This window comes from Pteropus alecto, unplaced genomic scaffold (assembly GCF_000325575.1).
Source record: "Pteropus alecto unplaced genomic scaffold, ASM32557v1 scaffold95, whole genome shotgun sequence".
Lineage (NCBI taxonomy): Eukaryota > Metazoa > Chordata > Mammalia > Chiroptera > Pteropodidae > Pteropus > Pteropus alecto.
The window spans coordinates 11,449,599-11,465,643 of NW_006441071.1; the positions used below are offsets into that span (position 1 = coordinate 11,449,599).

The 16,045-nt window shown below is 38.4% G+C and overlaps 1 protein-coding gene across 1 annotated transcript in view; it reads left to right on the forward strand.

Annotated features, from left to right (window-relative positions):
• The window catches only part of GLDC (glycine decarboxylase), a 74,926-nt gene that overhangs the window by 13,208 nt on the left and 45,673 nt on the right, over positions 1–16,045 (forward strand). Inside the window, exons 3-8 of the mRNA XM_006918365.3 lie at positions 3,578–3,713; positions 11,074–11,238; positions 12,478–12,555; positions 13,529–13,676; positions 14,013–14,209; positions 15,523–15,619. Of these exons, the coding sequence (XP_006918427.1) occupies positions 3,578–3,713; positions 11,074–11,238; positions 12,478–12,555; positions 13,529–13,676; positions 14,013–14,209; positions 15,523–15,619 (821 nt within the window). The remainder of the gene's footprint in view (positions 1–3,577; positions 3,714–11,073; positions 11,239–12,477; positions 12,556–13,528; positions 13,677–14,012; positions 14,210–15,522; positions 15,620–16,045) is intronic.

Here is a 16,045-nt window from a genome sequence, read left to right on the forward strand (position 1 = left end):
ATTGCATCTGGGCATCATTTAACATGGTAACTCAAGCTCTGGGCTCTTCTGTTGATTGGGCCAGAAGTGAGATTTCATTAGTGTTCTGAGAAGTGGCGTCCAGTGAAAAAACATTTGAAACAATTCAGACACTCACTAAGCTGTGTGTTTGGGAAATGTTTTTTGTAATATGTAATTGGTAAAGCCCGAAGTCTTTATCACAGTAAGAAGCAGCTTAACTCTGTTCTTCAAGTCGCAGACTGTCCTGGCTTCTATCTGGGAAGTTTGGTCATGATGAGCAATGAATGAGTGAATGAGAAAGGATTCTCACACCGTTCTTACTTTCAGAAGCATGTCCAAGTACCCATCCTACTCTTGATAGCTCAGCAGTATCCATTAGCTTGGTGTACAGAGGACTGCTTGTTCTAGTAACTCAGTTCTCAGTGGAAGATAAAATTAGTTGTAAAGACCAAGCTAAGATGAGGGCCAGTCCTGGGATATTCGTATTGGCCCCAGGCTGGGTAAGGGTAGAGCCTGCAGGTGCTTGGGAAGTTTGGTCCTGTAGGGACAAGAGTATATGTGTTATAGGATATAAACTTCTGTGTCCCCAGTTTGACCATTTTTATGCTCCTGAGTCTTATCTATAGTTGACTGTTTTGCTCTTTATGCTAATTGGTCTTTAAATTTTTTCAAGTGTTTCATTCAAGTGTGTAAGATATAGTGGCAGCTGTGAGGAATGCTAGTATGTATCTGGGGACCCTGAACTGATGTGGAAGGTGCCAGTGGGTTCCTGGCTGGTCTGGGTTGGTGTCTTCTCTTCCTTACTATTGAAGGCATATGTGCAGAACAGGACCAGAGCCTGGGTGGCAAGAGGCTACTGAAGAAAGGAGAAAGAGAACTGGTTTTAGTCGAGGCTCTCACTGGGCTTCTTCCTGGACAACCCTGCTGGGAGCTATGAGAGAAATGGGTTCTCTTGAAAAGGAAAAATCAGATCTCTTCCTGATTCTAGTTGAGACTTTAGAGTCTCCAGATACATATCAGCATTCCCCTTGTAACAGCCACTTGTTTTATGCACTTGAATGAAACACCTGAAATTTTTAAAAGGCCAAATTGGCATAAGTGAAGAACATAATAATTAATGATAGTTAATAACTAGAAGCATAAAAATGATCAAGTGAGACACAGATGTTTCTAGCCAGGGGGAAGAAGATCTTAGGAGCAGAGGGGCAATACTGACTCTACTGCAGCCATCTCCTTATGCCTCTGGGGTTCCTCTTTCTGCAGTTCCCATTAACTCACTTGCCACAGTCCAACATTTTAAGGGGAAAAAATAAAAAATGTTTTTAAAAGTGTATTTTTTATTAAAACATGGTTGACATACAATATATTAGTTTCAGGTGTACAATATAGTGATTCGACCTTTATCTACCTTACGAAGTGATCACCACAATAAGTCTAGTAACCATCTGTTACCTTACAAAGTTATTACAACATTATTGACTATTTTCTCTACGCTATAGGTTATGTGCCTGTGACTTATTTTCTACAAAAATAAAAACCTTTTAATCACTAAAAAAAATCACGACAGAAAAAAGTCAAGCTTGAGGAGCAAGGCTTGTTGATCCTGCAATATTTCTGTCATCCCACGGTGCTCTCCTGTGCTGTGTGTCCAAGTTTCCCCTTCCTTAAAGGACTTAGTGCCAACTCTAACACAGCAGGACTTCATCTTGATTAAATCAGTAAAACTCTTTCCAAATAAGGTCATATTCACAGGTACCTGGGTTTAGAGGACATAGTTCAGTTCACAACACTCCTTTGCTCTGTGCTGGCCTCTTACCATATTTTCCTGTTTCCAGGATCTCCGCTCTGACTTATCCACACTCCCAATAGAATTAACTTTCTAAAATGTAGGAAAAAAACACATTATTCTATACTCTCTGACTCCCAAAGGTTAAAGTCCTGATTTGACAAAGCCTCTCACAGACTCTTCTCATTTGAGAGCTGAACCTTTTGTCCCCAGGGCATAATATGAAACAGGGACCTGTCCCTCTTACACAGGATCTTAATTGAAGCTGATCTTGCTGAATCATGTGCCTGCCAGGAACTGCTAATTAATCTCCCCTCCTGCTGGGCTTCTCAATCACTCTGCCCTAAGACGACTTTGAGAAGCGATTGGATTTCTTGCATGATTGTTCCTAAGGACACTGTACTTGCATATCTCCTCAGATATTGGTTTATTATACTTTCATGTATTTCCTACATTTTCAATAGAAGAAGACAAGGTTATCATAAGGAAGTTAGATTATATTTACTCATGAAACATACTTACAAAATTGTCTTCTTTCTTTAACACAGTCTGGCAAAATGGCACATCCCATGAATTTATTTCCTGTGAAAGCATGTGGAGTGGGAGGCTAGGGTGTAAGGTGAAAGTGTTTTCAGTGAGGATAAAGGAAGATTAATGAGAATAATATTCACATAGAGTTCAGTAGGGTTGAAACAACGTGAAGCATCTTTCTAGCCAGTTTGCTATCTTAGAGATTGCTCTACCCAGATTCTTCTCTGATATAGTAACAACGAAGTCAATTAATTTCAAGATTGAAGTGACTGAGCCCCTAAGACGATCTTAAAGGAGCAAGTAGTTAAATCTTAGTAGTTAAGTTTTAGCAGGATGATCTATCTTTATGCAGAGGGGCAGAGAAAGAACCACTTGTATCCAGAAAGTATTTCAGTCTAACTGCTGTTCATATGGCAGGTCTGAACCTGACCCAGTGGGAAAAGTGTGGAATATGAAGTTAGAAAGACTGAGTTGTAACACTTTCATTTAAAGCAGTACAGGCTTAGGCGAGTGATCCTCTTCAAGCCTGTTTCCTGAGCTGCACGAAAAGCATCTGGGACAATTCCCGGCAAAGCGTAAATACTCTAAGTGTCAGATGCTATTATTGTTTTATTGTTATATGAATGACTCGAAATAGTGTGTCACCTGCATTCAAGAACTGGCCCTAATGAGAATGTTGGTTAAAACTGCATGCGTCTTTTATTAAAACTGGTATTTTATATTGTTGGGTGAAGGGTTTTTGTAAGTAGTTTTTTCATTGACAAAGGGAAAAGTGTTAGAGGTAGTAGAGTAATTTTACAGAGACATATTAGGGCATGTACTGTTTAAGACATATCAACTATTGGTATAAGGCAATTTAAAAAGAGAAACTATTTTACTAAGATAAAGAAGAATTTTTATTTGGTGTAAGTACAAAAGAAATGTAAAGGGGAAAGAAGGAACCTGGAATGAGACAAGTGTTAAAATCAGGCAATTCAGTCGTACAAAGCCAAAAAAGAAGAGCACCTCACCCCGCCTCCACACCACGCCCCCTCAAAAATTGTGAGGAACCCACCTTGAGTAGTAGTTGAGTGCTTTTTTGAGATTTTTCAGATTTCTGCATACAGTGCTTAGTGTTGTGGTGGAGGGATGATTCTTATATTTCCTGTATAGCTGTTCTCTTTATAAACATTCAAACAAAAAAGAGGGTTTTGAAACTATAATTAGAGCTCTCTTTTGAGACATTTTCTCTCTGTAACATTTCTCTTTTCCTACAATCAGGTGAAAATGAAATCCTTGCAACCCTACGTGCAATTTCCAGCAAAAACCAGATCTGGAGATCGTATATTGGTATGGGCTATTACAACTGCTCAGTGCCACAAACAATTTTGCGGAACTTACTGGAGAACTCAGGATGGTAATGTATTACTTAATTAAAAACAAGAGTACTGTAATTTGATTTGCATGATTCTCCCCATCTTCCCATACTCCTCCCCCTTAGAACCTCAGAACTTATCCACCAACACTTACACTCCCATGATGTTTCTAACCTCCAGGAACCTACCTGGCTATCTCGTGTTTGGGAAATGTCCTTACTCAAATGTAGAGGAAACAGAAGCTTCTTCCCGCTTTTATTTCCATAAAACATTCCAGAGCTCTAAAAACTGTTGATGCTGGTAATCTCTCTCTCTCTCTCTCTGACTTAATATCTTTTCTATCTTTGTAAGCATATTTGAGCAAGATGTTAAACCTGCAGGAGGGCAGATGCAGGGCCTTATTCTTTAGAGACACTGCGATTTTAGGTGATGTCCGAACTTAATGAGTCAGAATCTTTGTTCATTGTCTTCTGTCAGGTAAGTGAAGATCAAAACATCAGCTGTATTACTTGCTTAGCACTTTGTAGAGAACAAGAACTTGCGTATTCTGTGAACAGTCTCTTACAGAAACGATAAAAGAAGGTGCTGAGCTGTACATGCTCGGTTGCTTGTTAAGTTCTCACCTCACCTATCAGGTAGCTCATTCCTAGTCCTCTAGGGGTATGTGTGTGTGCGTGCGTGTGTGTGTGTGTGTGTGTGTTTGTCCTTGCCTACTTTGGCTGCCACTGACTGCATAATACTAAAAGTGTTTCTACCACACTTGAGGAAAACTTCCCCCAAGTCCACTTCCATGCTATTTGGTTATTTAACATTGCTGTTTGCTGTCCAGCACAGTCTACAGCCATGCTACCCTGAACAAGCCAAATCTCGTCTGATCTCAGAAGCTAATAAGTAGGGTCGGGCCTGGTTAGTACTTGGATGGGATACCAAGTGCTGTAGGCGTAAAAAATAAAAAAAAATAAGGGATTGTAAGCTGACAAGATCCTTGCAATCTGTGAAGTCAACCAAGGGTTGCCTCCACCAAAAAAATAAATAAAGAAAAAATTCTACCTCAGAAACAAACCACGTGTTGGGAGGCAATGATAATTCCTACTTGTTGTTTTTAATTAGTTAGTGTCTGAGGTAATTTTAATTTCTAGTAGGACTGTTATGTAAGGAAAGAATGAGTATTTACCTTTGCAATTGAAAGGCATGTATAGCAAGATGCAGAGATCGTCTTTTAGTTTAGCATATATTAAAAAATCAATGTAAGTAAAAGGAAGATGGGTTTCCCTATGGGAAATCATGGAATTACCCCCACATGAGCTTTTGAAATATCAAGGGCATGCTTCAGAGAAATAAATCTTAAACATTTGCTGAACACTTTGCATCTTTTTAAAAAATGGGTTTTATTTAATAACATTTTTTCAGAATTAATTTGAATTCTGAGTGACCAGAATTCTCATTGTGGTATAATTGTCTCATGAAAGAATCTTTCCACCCACCATCCTAGGACAGACTACTGAGACAGCCATTAGTTCATTTTTTTCACCTTAAAAACAGAAATAAGTGCCTGCCTGAGAAAATTCTAACTTGCCAAAAAATTTTACTGTTTATTATAACACCAGTCAACACCTGAAGTTAGGTCCCTGTCTCCCAGCCTCTGGGACAGTAGAAGTCTAACTTTTATAAGTATTAGTTAACGAACCCAGATGGGTTTCCCATGGACCAGCCCCTTCTTCCTTGTTTTTGTACTTTTTCATTTCTCTGACTCTACTGAGCCTCTGCTAATTCCCTAACTCATTTCCTTATTCTGTCTTTAAACCGTTCAGTAACCTCTAAATCACACACACACATGTGCACGCAAACGCACACACACACACACACACACACACAGATGTAGATCCATCTAAGAATAAAAATTTTGACATTTGGAAAAGTGAACCTGTTACCCTACTTAATTTTAAACCCTGTTCAAAGAGTTCTTAATACTAGGAATAGGCATGCTGTGGCGACTACTTATGACACATGAACTTATACTCTTCCCCCTTATCACCCACAAACAAAACTGGTTTCTTTGGTGTGTTTCAGTCTCTGAGTGGCTTTGTCGCTTGGCCATCAGCACAGCCAGTCCCCAGCTGCTGCCTCAAGTCCATATCTGCAGTTCTGAGAACCAAAGCATTTGTTTAGCTGGGGAGGAACACAGCACCTTTGCATCTTTCATCTTCTTTTGCATAAGTGCAGAGGTATTTCTGTTTAGTGAGAGTGCTTTGTCCTAGATGTAGTTACTTATTTCCCATCACTATAAGATCCAGATTTGTTGGCATGATCACATCTGCTTTGCCATCCCTGTTCAGAGCTCTTAGTTAAGATATGCTCCATTTCTTCATTAATAAGAGGGGGAAAGAACCTTCATAGAACTTGTTTTTCTGCTTTTGGTATGTGTGTGAATTTATTTGCATTGCTGAGGGCTCCTTTCCACCGTGGTATTGGTAAAAGTTTGAATGGTAAACTCCAAGTTTGGTTTCAAAAGCAAATGGCCTGTCTTTCTTCCCCATTACAAAATAAGCTGCAAAAGTACATGAATGGACTGAAGCATAACAGCCGTCTGAATACTGGCCAGCGAGCTTCACTCTTGGTGGCCATGCAGAATGTTCACCATATCGCTTCCTGGCTGTGAGCTGATGTGTTCATTTTCTTTAGGAGTCGCCAGCAATTTGAGAGGGAAACAATGCTGTTCTTTGCTTTTCAGTCCTGGTTTTTGGGTGCATTTTAAGTCTTGTTCCTTTCTGTTCTCTGAAAGCCGATCTGAACCAGAGGGTGCTACTGCACCTTGCCAGTGCTGATAGGGAGAGTAGTGCACATGAGGGTGGTAGTCTTCACATTATCACCCTTCTAAATGGTTTCCATAGAGATGGAACCAACAAATTCCGGTGACGTGAGGTGAAAATAAATGGACTACATAGCCTTGAAAGAATACCAACATTTGGGCTTTTATAAGAAAATTTATATGAGGTCTAGAATTTATTTCATGGGGTCTTCTATTCCAAATTTTCGGCTATTGATAACATCAGTAACTAATATCAAAAAATCTACATTCTCTTTGTGGCTGTTTCTGTTGTGTGTAACTTTGGCACTGGAATTAAAATGAAGAATCTCATGAATATTTGTCTTACTGCAAAACCCCCCACTACCACCCTCTTTCTCAATTACAAAAGGAAGTCACAGCCCAAATCATAGAGAATACTGATTATTTTGGAATAAATGTTAATGCCATGTTGAATAGATCAAGCATTCTTTTTCAATAGGACAAAATGCCTTCCTGGATATACAGACACTTCTTATTTTTTTTATATTAAAATACACCTAGAAACACAAATTAATTGAATTAGTCAGTTGAAACATAGACATTGTAGATCACAGACACGTTTTCTTAATCACTATGTTTTGCCTGAGGCAACTAAACCCTTTTAAGCAGGATGGCAGGGTCTGTACTAGCCTTATTTTCCTAAAATGAGGATTTATTTAGTATCTCCAGGCTTGAGACTCACTGATCTAAGAGTCCTTTAATAGATGATTGTGAAAAGCATTCATGCCTGTTTCAGTAGTTTAAAAACCTGTGAATTATAAAAGAAGTTTATAAGTAAAAGAAGTGGGCTCATATGTGTCATCTTTGTGAGAAAACAATTTTCAGGCTCTCTGTCTTAAGCAGTTGTAATAAGCATCAACCAAAGTTTGGACTTACAAAAAGGTTAAGCAGGGAAGGAAAGGCTGAGCAAGGGAGGTGGTAATATTAAGTCCCAAAAGCTGCAATAGAAGGAACACAACATGGTCTCAGGTATGAAGGACTATGCTTGGGAGTTTGTGGCCTTCTCCTGCAGGTAATGGGGACCTATCTGCATTTGAGCATGAGAATCAGATATACACGCTCATACCACAGATATTCAATAATTTTCTATTTTAAGCATTGCTCTGGCTAGGATGGCAACAAAGAAGAAAGGGTGGATATAAGACATCAGAAGGAAGACTACGGCAATTGGTCATTATTTGGCGCTAAAAAAATCTAGAGTTTCTTCCCTAAGAAGTGGCAGAATAGTGGTACCTTTACAGGAATAAGAATATTCAGGAAGAGAAACTAGTTTGTTTGGGGATCTATCTAGTTGGATTAAGACAAGGGAATGTGACACCAGATGGGATGTGATGAATTTCCAGCAAAAAATATTTTCTAAGTAGAAATATCTAATAATAATATCTTAATAGGACTATGAGTAAATTCTTTTTAAATTTTTTTAAAGACCAAAATGGAGGGCAAAAACAACTTTTTAAAACAACTAACATTCGGACAGGATTTTACCATTTCCAAATGTGTTATATATATTAATCTAATTTGAGTGCTAATAAAATATGATATAGGTGATGTTAACTCCATTTACCACCAAGAGAAATTGACAGAGAGCATTTTAGTTACTTGTCACAGTTCATAGGTAGCAAGTTAAAGAATTAAGGTTGAAACCCAGAGTTTAATACTTAGTATTGTGAAGATGCAGGGAAACCTGTGAAGCACTAAACTACTTAAGGGAGTACAGACCAGAATGATCTTTATGGAGAGGAACATGGCAGTATATACTAAGAGCCTTAAAATTAATTATCACATATGATTCAAAATTCCTCTTCTAGGAATTTAGCCTAAGAAAATAAGACAAAGATGAAGCTGTTCACTGTTATGCTATTTCTAACATTTAAAACCAAAAGTAATGTTCAACTTGGGAGAACTTATTAAATAAATTACGATCAACAAAATGATTTAATACCACATAACAATGAAAATTAAATTGTCAAATAATATTTAAAGTTATTAGAAACTGCCCATGGAATAATATTAATGGAAAAAAGATATTAAATTTTATATAGAGTATAATCTTAGTTTAAATAAATATGATTATGTTGTAGAAAAGAGTGTTGTAATCACTTCAGAATATATGTATATCAACTCATCATGATGTGTACTTATGTACAATTTTATTTGTCAATTATAATTGACAAATATAGTTATAACTCAGTTATAACTCAGTGAAGCTGGAGAAAAAAAGAATGTATAAAGAAAAGTCACAAATCAAGAAGAAGAGTGATACATAACACAATAGGAAAACAGGCAGTACACTGAGTGTGCTCATCACAAGACTGAAAAGAAATGCACCTAAATATTTACTGTTGTTATCTTGGAGTTTTGGGATTATGGGTGATTTATTTTCTTGATAGCTGAGTTTTCCAACTTTTTACAATGAGCATGTAGAAGATGATCATAAAAAAGGTTGTGAATATGTTCCTGATACATAGAAGATGGTTAATAAATGGTAGCTGATGTCTTTAACATTTAAAACATACAATAAAAAGAAAGTAAAAATTACAGTTAATCTCACCACCCAGAGAAAACCATTATTTATGTTTTCATTGACTTGTTTTTTTACACTTACAAAAATGGTATCTACATTTAACTTTTAAAATTAATATAGCATGAACATCTTCCATGTCAGGAAACATATTCTTTTATATGTCATTTTCAATGAATGCATAGTATTATATGCAATCATCTATTTAATCATTCTTTAGTGGACAATTAGTTTGTTGCTGATTATTCAGTGCTGTGATAAATTCTTTGGAGTAGTATCCTCTCTCTTTCTATTTTATATTCTATATCTACCTTTATGAATATATTGAGTCTTTCCCATTTATTAGATGGACTCGCTGGTATGTATGTGTGCATGCATGTGTGCATGTTTGCATCTGTCTGTATGTCAAATAATGACTCTGAGTAACATGAAGGTTTCATGCTAGCCAAGCAATGTAAACATATGTCTTCATGGTGGCTAGCCCTGCTTTGTGTGCAAGTTTTACCTGATCTGAGGTCACAGTTGCCCCTTGTCTATGCCTCTGTGTGACTCCATTTCTGCTCAGATTCCCTTTCTACTTTGTCTGCATCCTGTATTGTGTGCCTCATTCATTCCAGTTCACCACCCACTTAGAATTTGCCAAACTGATTTACAGTTGCTAAGCCAGGCTGTTCAAGGAGTTAACTGAAGCAAAAATTTCCTCTGCTGTGCGTGTACATGTGCATAAACACACACACTACCATATTAATAAAAGTTTCAGGAAAATCAGTTCAGTCTACACATTGTATTGTTTGGTAAGGCAAGCTTCCCTACTCCTCTCTCCCGAAAGGTAAGAAGACATTGATTTCCTTTTTTTGACATTGATTTCAAAGCCTTCAAAAAAGAAGGAAAAAAAGAGAGATGGATGGAAATATCATGAATGTGATTACCATAACAGGAGAAAAAGGAAAAGGGCTTGAGGAAATCAAAACAAAAAGACCTAAAATTTTTTCCACATACTTTTCTGGCTTGGAAAGACGAAAAATAGAGATATGGAACAATGTCAGTCACATACGGGAGCATAGACCTCAATTTGACCTTGTTTGATTGTAGTCAGAGTGGATTCTTGATGGATTCTGTCATAAGTCCTCAGTCACCCTCCATCCTATCACTTTATTTTATTTTCTTTAAAATATTTATCACTCTGAAATAATTTTATTTATTGTTTCTTTTGCCCCATTACAATATCTTCTCCCCAAGATCAGGGACTTATTATGATGTGTCACTAAAACCTATTATAGTTCTTGACACTTTGTAGGAATGTGGTAATTATTTGTAGAATGAGTGAATGAAGGAATGAAAATGGGATGAAGACACTGAGTGGGTTAACTCATATATCTTAAGACACATTTTTGGCTAATAACTGGAGAATATAAGATTAGAATGCTACCTTCTAACCATTTTACCCTTGACTTATGATAGCTATGGAGTTAACTTCCATAAACTCTTAAGTGGATAGTGAGCATTCTTAAATAGACCCCTATTAATTTCGTAGGAGCACATAAAACTTCTGGTTTGTATAAAACAAAGATTCTCCCCTCCCCCAAACAAGTTTTGAATATTAGATATTAGATTATTGGATACTGTCCTATTGTGAACTGTGAATGGGGTGAGCTTTTTAGCTAGAAGAAAGATAATAGGAAGCAAAATTTCTGTTTATGTTATCATAGGTAGTCTCAAGTGGATTTTAAGAGCCAGCTTACAAGAGAACACGCACGTACAGCAAGATCATTAAAATAGAAATGTAAAATTAAATAATAACTTAGAGGGATAGAAAAGTACGTGCTGAAATCCAAACAAAGAATATTATTGTGATTTAATTTTGAGCTTCCTTACTTACATAAGCCAAAAGGGAAGCTTACTGATCTGTTATATAATTCTCAAGAGGCAAATTTAAAATTTTCAGGTATTGAATTCTAAAATGAAGACATTTCGTGAACTTTCCTGAATGGTGGAGTCACAGTTTCGACCTGACCTTTTGTGTCCTTCACAGGATCACCCAGTATACTCCATACCAGCCAGAGGTGTCTCAGGGGAGACTAGAGAGTTTACTGAATTACCAGACCATGGTGTGTGACATGACAGGCATGGACATAGCCAACGCTTCCCTGCTGGATGAGGCGACCGCGGCTGCAGAGGCGATGCAGCTATGCTACAGGTGAGAGGCCCAGCATGAGATTCCGTCAGGGTAAGGGACATCTTCCAGTCTTTTTCCTGCTTTGTCAAAAGTCCTGAGGATGCATTTCTGTAAGTAGAATTGCTGGGTCACAGTGAAGAGTTAACGATTGTTCTCCAGTTCCTCACTTTCCTTCCTTCCTTCTCTGCCTTGTGAGTACATCTGAGCTTACTTTCCTGGTAGAATTCTCATGCAGATAGTCATCTAGGTTGGGAAATCTGCCCACACTCATGGAGTATGTGTCTGAGGTTTTGTGCCTCTGGCCTTGTTGCCCAGGTAAGTCTCTTTCTTAGCTTCCACAGATTGGAGGAGTGGTGAGCTCCAAACTCGCTCAGCAGGTATGGAGGCCTCTAAGTTCCAGCCACCCTCTGCTTTCCAAGTAGCCCTGGAGTGTAGGGTCAGCCTTCCTCCTACCATGGATGGATGGCTTCAAAAGAATGCTGCCCACCCACCCCTCTGGTTATTTTTCTTAGCTTTTCATTCATTTTCATCTCATCTCTTCCCTATTCATCTAGCTACTCTTCATTCACCACCACTGATTTTGCTAAATAGAGTAGGAATGGGAATGGGATTTCAGTGGAAATCTATTCAGTAAAGGTCATTATGAGTCATTAATGACTATTTTTTTATATTGTTTGACATAAGAAATATCCAGACCTACAGAGAACTTTTATAAGAGTTCATTTGAGCCAAATCGACATAGGCTGGGGGGCAAGATCTCAAATGATCTGGAGAATGACAGGTTTGCAGCTTCTTTTATGCATTTGAAATTAAGGAGAGACTGTAAGAAGGATTATATGGAGGTGGGGAAAAAGCAAGTTGGGGATTGGATTACAGGATAGATGAGATTATGTGCTTTCTTGGGGTTAGGATTTATTTCAAAAGTATATCAATTTAGATACAAAGAAACAATAGACAGGGCTTGCTTAAGGCAAAGATAAGCCCTTTACTGAAGAGGTTATATGCCTTGGCTTATATGTGTCACTATAACCTATTATAGTTCTTGACACTTTGTAGGAATGTGTAGTGACTCACCAGGACCTGCCCAGTTAGGAGTTTATGATCAGATTACCCTGTGAGGTTACTTTCCATTGGGTCTCCTTTTTCCGTCCACAGTTCTATGCTCAGACTTTCCTAAATGCAATCTTTGTTTTTGCATTCTTAGAAGGTACTCTGATTTCTTTAATGTTTATCTTTGAATGTGATTTTCCTTTTCGACAGACACAACAAGAGGAAGACATTTTTCGTTGACCGCCGTTGCCACCCACAGACAATAGCTGTCATCCAGACTCGAGCCAAGTAATTAATTTTATTCATCTTTTGAACTAAGAGATAATATCATGCTCATCTCAGCTGATTTTCTTGCTTACTTCCAAACTGATTGGAAGTGAATATGGTTTAAATTGGGGTTGTTGAGTTTTACTTTCCCTCCCACTTCCTTCCCAGGATCTTGCAAGTAAGTAAAATGTATCAGAGTTGAGGAGAAAAGTCATTGTGGCTTTAGTTGTCTTTGCTTTCTATTAAGTTATCACGATGTTTTGTTTTCTTTTTGTAAAAAGAAAAATTAAAATATTAAAAATTGCAACAGTGTTGCCAAAACTTTAAAAAGCAGAGGGAGGAAATGGAACTCTCACACAACTGTTAATATTTTGCCCTACTCCTGCAAACAGAGTCACAGTCTGTTGTAGGTATAACATATTGTATTTATTGAGTGCTTCAATTGGATAGAACAAACACAGCACAACTACCACTTGTGGGTATGTTTATTTGCTTTCTCCTTGAAAAGCTGGGTAATTCTTCCTCTCCGCCCATACCACCATCCATCCCTTCAGAAGGGGTTTCTCACAGATGTTTAATTAGATGGTTTCAGGAACCTAACGAAGTTCTTCTGGTCTTACTGATGGTTTCCCATTCACCTAACACTGATCCAACGTGAAGTGGCAATGGCTCTGTTAAAGATATTCGTTCTTTAGCCCAAGGAAGCGATGTTTTTGGTCTTCTCAGGAGCTGGTTCTGATAGGAAACGGGGAATGGTAAGGGTGGAAAAGAAAGAAGCTGAGCTATTGAGTGCATTTGGGTTGGTGTGAAGCACGGTCACCACCGAAGGGCCAGGTGTGGGATGGGGGTGTGTGCATGTTGGGATGGGGTCTTGGGTGGGCATCGAGGAAGGACACAGAATATGAATGCTGTATTATGGAAAAGAAACTGTAGGTAATTTGATTTTCCCTTGTAAACCAAAACCATGATTGTTCTTTGTCTTTTCTGTTTCCAGATATGCTGGAGTCCTCATTGAGCTGAAGTTACCCCATGAGATGGACTTTAGTGGAAAAGATGTCAGTGGGGTGCTGTTCCAGTACCCAGACACTGAGGGGAAGGTGGAAGACTTTACGGAACTTGTGGAGAGAGCGCATCAGGCTGGGGTAGGTAAACCTCTCCTTGTAGGGATCCATGGAGGTGTGTCTCCACTTTGAATTATTATTATTATTTTTGGTGTGTCTTGGTTTCCATACCTTTATCACCTGGAATAGTAAAACAGTCTCCTTCCTACCTCCATTCTTCAAGTTTATTTTGTTCATTGATTCCTGGCACTTGGTAGGCATTCACTAGATATTGTAAATGAATGAACGAGTAAATGAAGTTCACATGATATGAGCCGACTCTGCCAGTCTGCTTCTGTCATGGAGATAATTGGATACTCTCCCAGTACTCTTAGGGAAGGGGATAACCTAGTCCGTTTCCTCTTGTTTCTTTTCTAGAGCTTGGCTTGCTGCGCAACTGACCTTTTAGCTTTGTGTATCTTGAAGCCTCCTGGAGAATTTGGGGTAGACATCGCCCTGGGCAGCTCACAGAGATTTGGGGTGCCCCTGGGCTATGGTGGACCACATGCAGCCTTTTTTGCTGTCAGAGAAAGCTTGGTGAGGATGATGCCTGGAAGAATGGTGGGAGTAACAAGGTAAAACAGCTCATGTTTCTCCCCTTTTATTGTGGTTATGGTTTGTCCTGCTCCTTCTCTTGATCACGAAAGTTGTCAGATGCTCTTTGAATGCAACTGGCTCATTTTGTGTTGACTGAAGAAATGTACGACATAGATTCAGCAGAGAGAACCTGGAGTATGAACTAGTTAGTACCTCTTCTCAAACACCATATGTGTTTAATTCATAACATATTTGTACTGAAGTCATATAGGTGAATTTATTTAGGTTAACGAAAGCCTAGAGAGATCGAGTATTTTAAGTGTGTTTTATATTAAGTTTCCTTCTTGAAAGTATTACCATGTGACACGGTTATGTAAAGACAAGTGCAGCGAGAAGTTACCATGCACACATCAAGTGTGAGTCACATTTCCTAGAGGCCTGCCACTTGGCCACTGGAGTTATTTCCAGATACATTTTCTCAAGTGCTTCTCACTGGTGAAGATTCTCAGATTGAGAGTTTAGGTGAATGCCATGAATGTTGGGAAATTTGGCATGATCTTTTTGACCTTTCATAAAAGCCGATCTATAAATGTAAGTGAATAGTCTGAAGTAGTGAGTGATGGGATGGTGCTCTGAAGTTTTAAAAGGACTCAGTTTGCCACAGGATATCACAAGGTGCTATGCTCGTTAGTGTAAAAATAACAGTTTCTTCAAGTATTTTTACATTACCTTCTTTCAGTGATATCTCTTCACCAGATAAGATGAGGCAGAAGGCTTTCTAATTCAAAAAATTTAATATATTAATTATTACCTGATGATTTTTACATTGAACTTTTTACATCTCTGGAAAATAGGCCCCAGAGCTTGATGAAAGAAAGGATAAGACTTTTAAATCTTTGTGTTTATCCAAGTTTTTAATTGTATTAAGAAGGGAAAAATTTTTATTAGAGACAAGTTGATTGACATCATTTTTACTTATAGCCATGTAGTACAGAAATGCTATTTCCTTTGCCAGTTATTTCTATTTCTCCTGAGTCTGCCAAGAAGCTCAGAGTGAAAGTTAATCCTCAATCACTGTCATTATATTAGGCTGGGTAATTTCTAGAAAAGTTCGTTTTAAGGTTTCCAGCCTTATTATATATATCTCGGTGCCTCAAATCCTCAAAGTACAAACTGAAAATTAGTAGTCCTATTTAGAAAAGGATAGTTTGGGAATTGTTTCTTTATGGCCTTGTGCCCAGATAAATTTGCTACATTCACTTCAAGCTAGGAAGGAAAGAAACAGGTACATTTATGACAACTTCTGGTGCTATGATTATCTGTGCTAATAGGATGTTTATTCTTGGCCCAGAGATGCCACTGGAAAAGAAGTGTATCGTCTTGCTCTTCAAACCAGGGAGCAACACATCCGGAGAGACAAGGCTACCAGCAACATCTGTACAGCTCAGGTAGATCACATACCTGACCTGCCCCCTGAATGCCTTACAATCTACAGAAATGAGCTACTCATTTGTTCACTCAGTTCATTAATTTATTCACCACCTACTGAGCAGTGTGCGTGCCAGAAATGTTAAGCTCTTATTGGTAGAGAGGCCTTGTGGTCTTGTCAGAACCAAAATACAGTATATTGTACTGGTGCTCTGTGTATGCATACACTTCACACTTCAGGGTCCCTAGCATTCTTATCCATAGAGCAGGTTCATTATGGGTGGTGATTGGGTACCTTCTCTTCGGACTGAGATGGTAGCCCTCCAGGATGGGGTGAAGAAGGCAAAGTGAGAATGCTTAAGGTGACTGTACTTGAGGGGATGGTCCAGATTGGCGAGCTGGTGGTGGTCATGGTGTACTCTTACTGAGAACTCATGATAGGCATT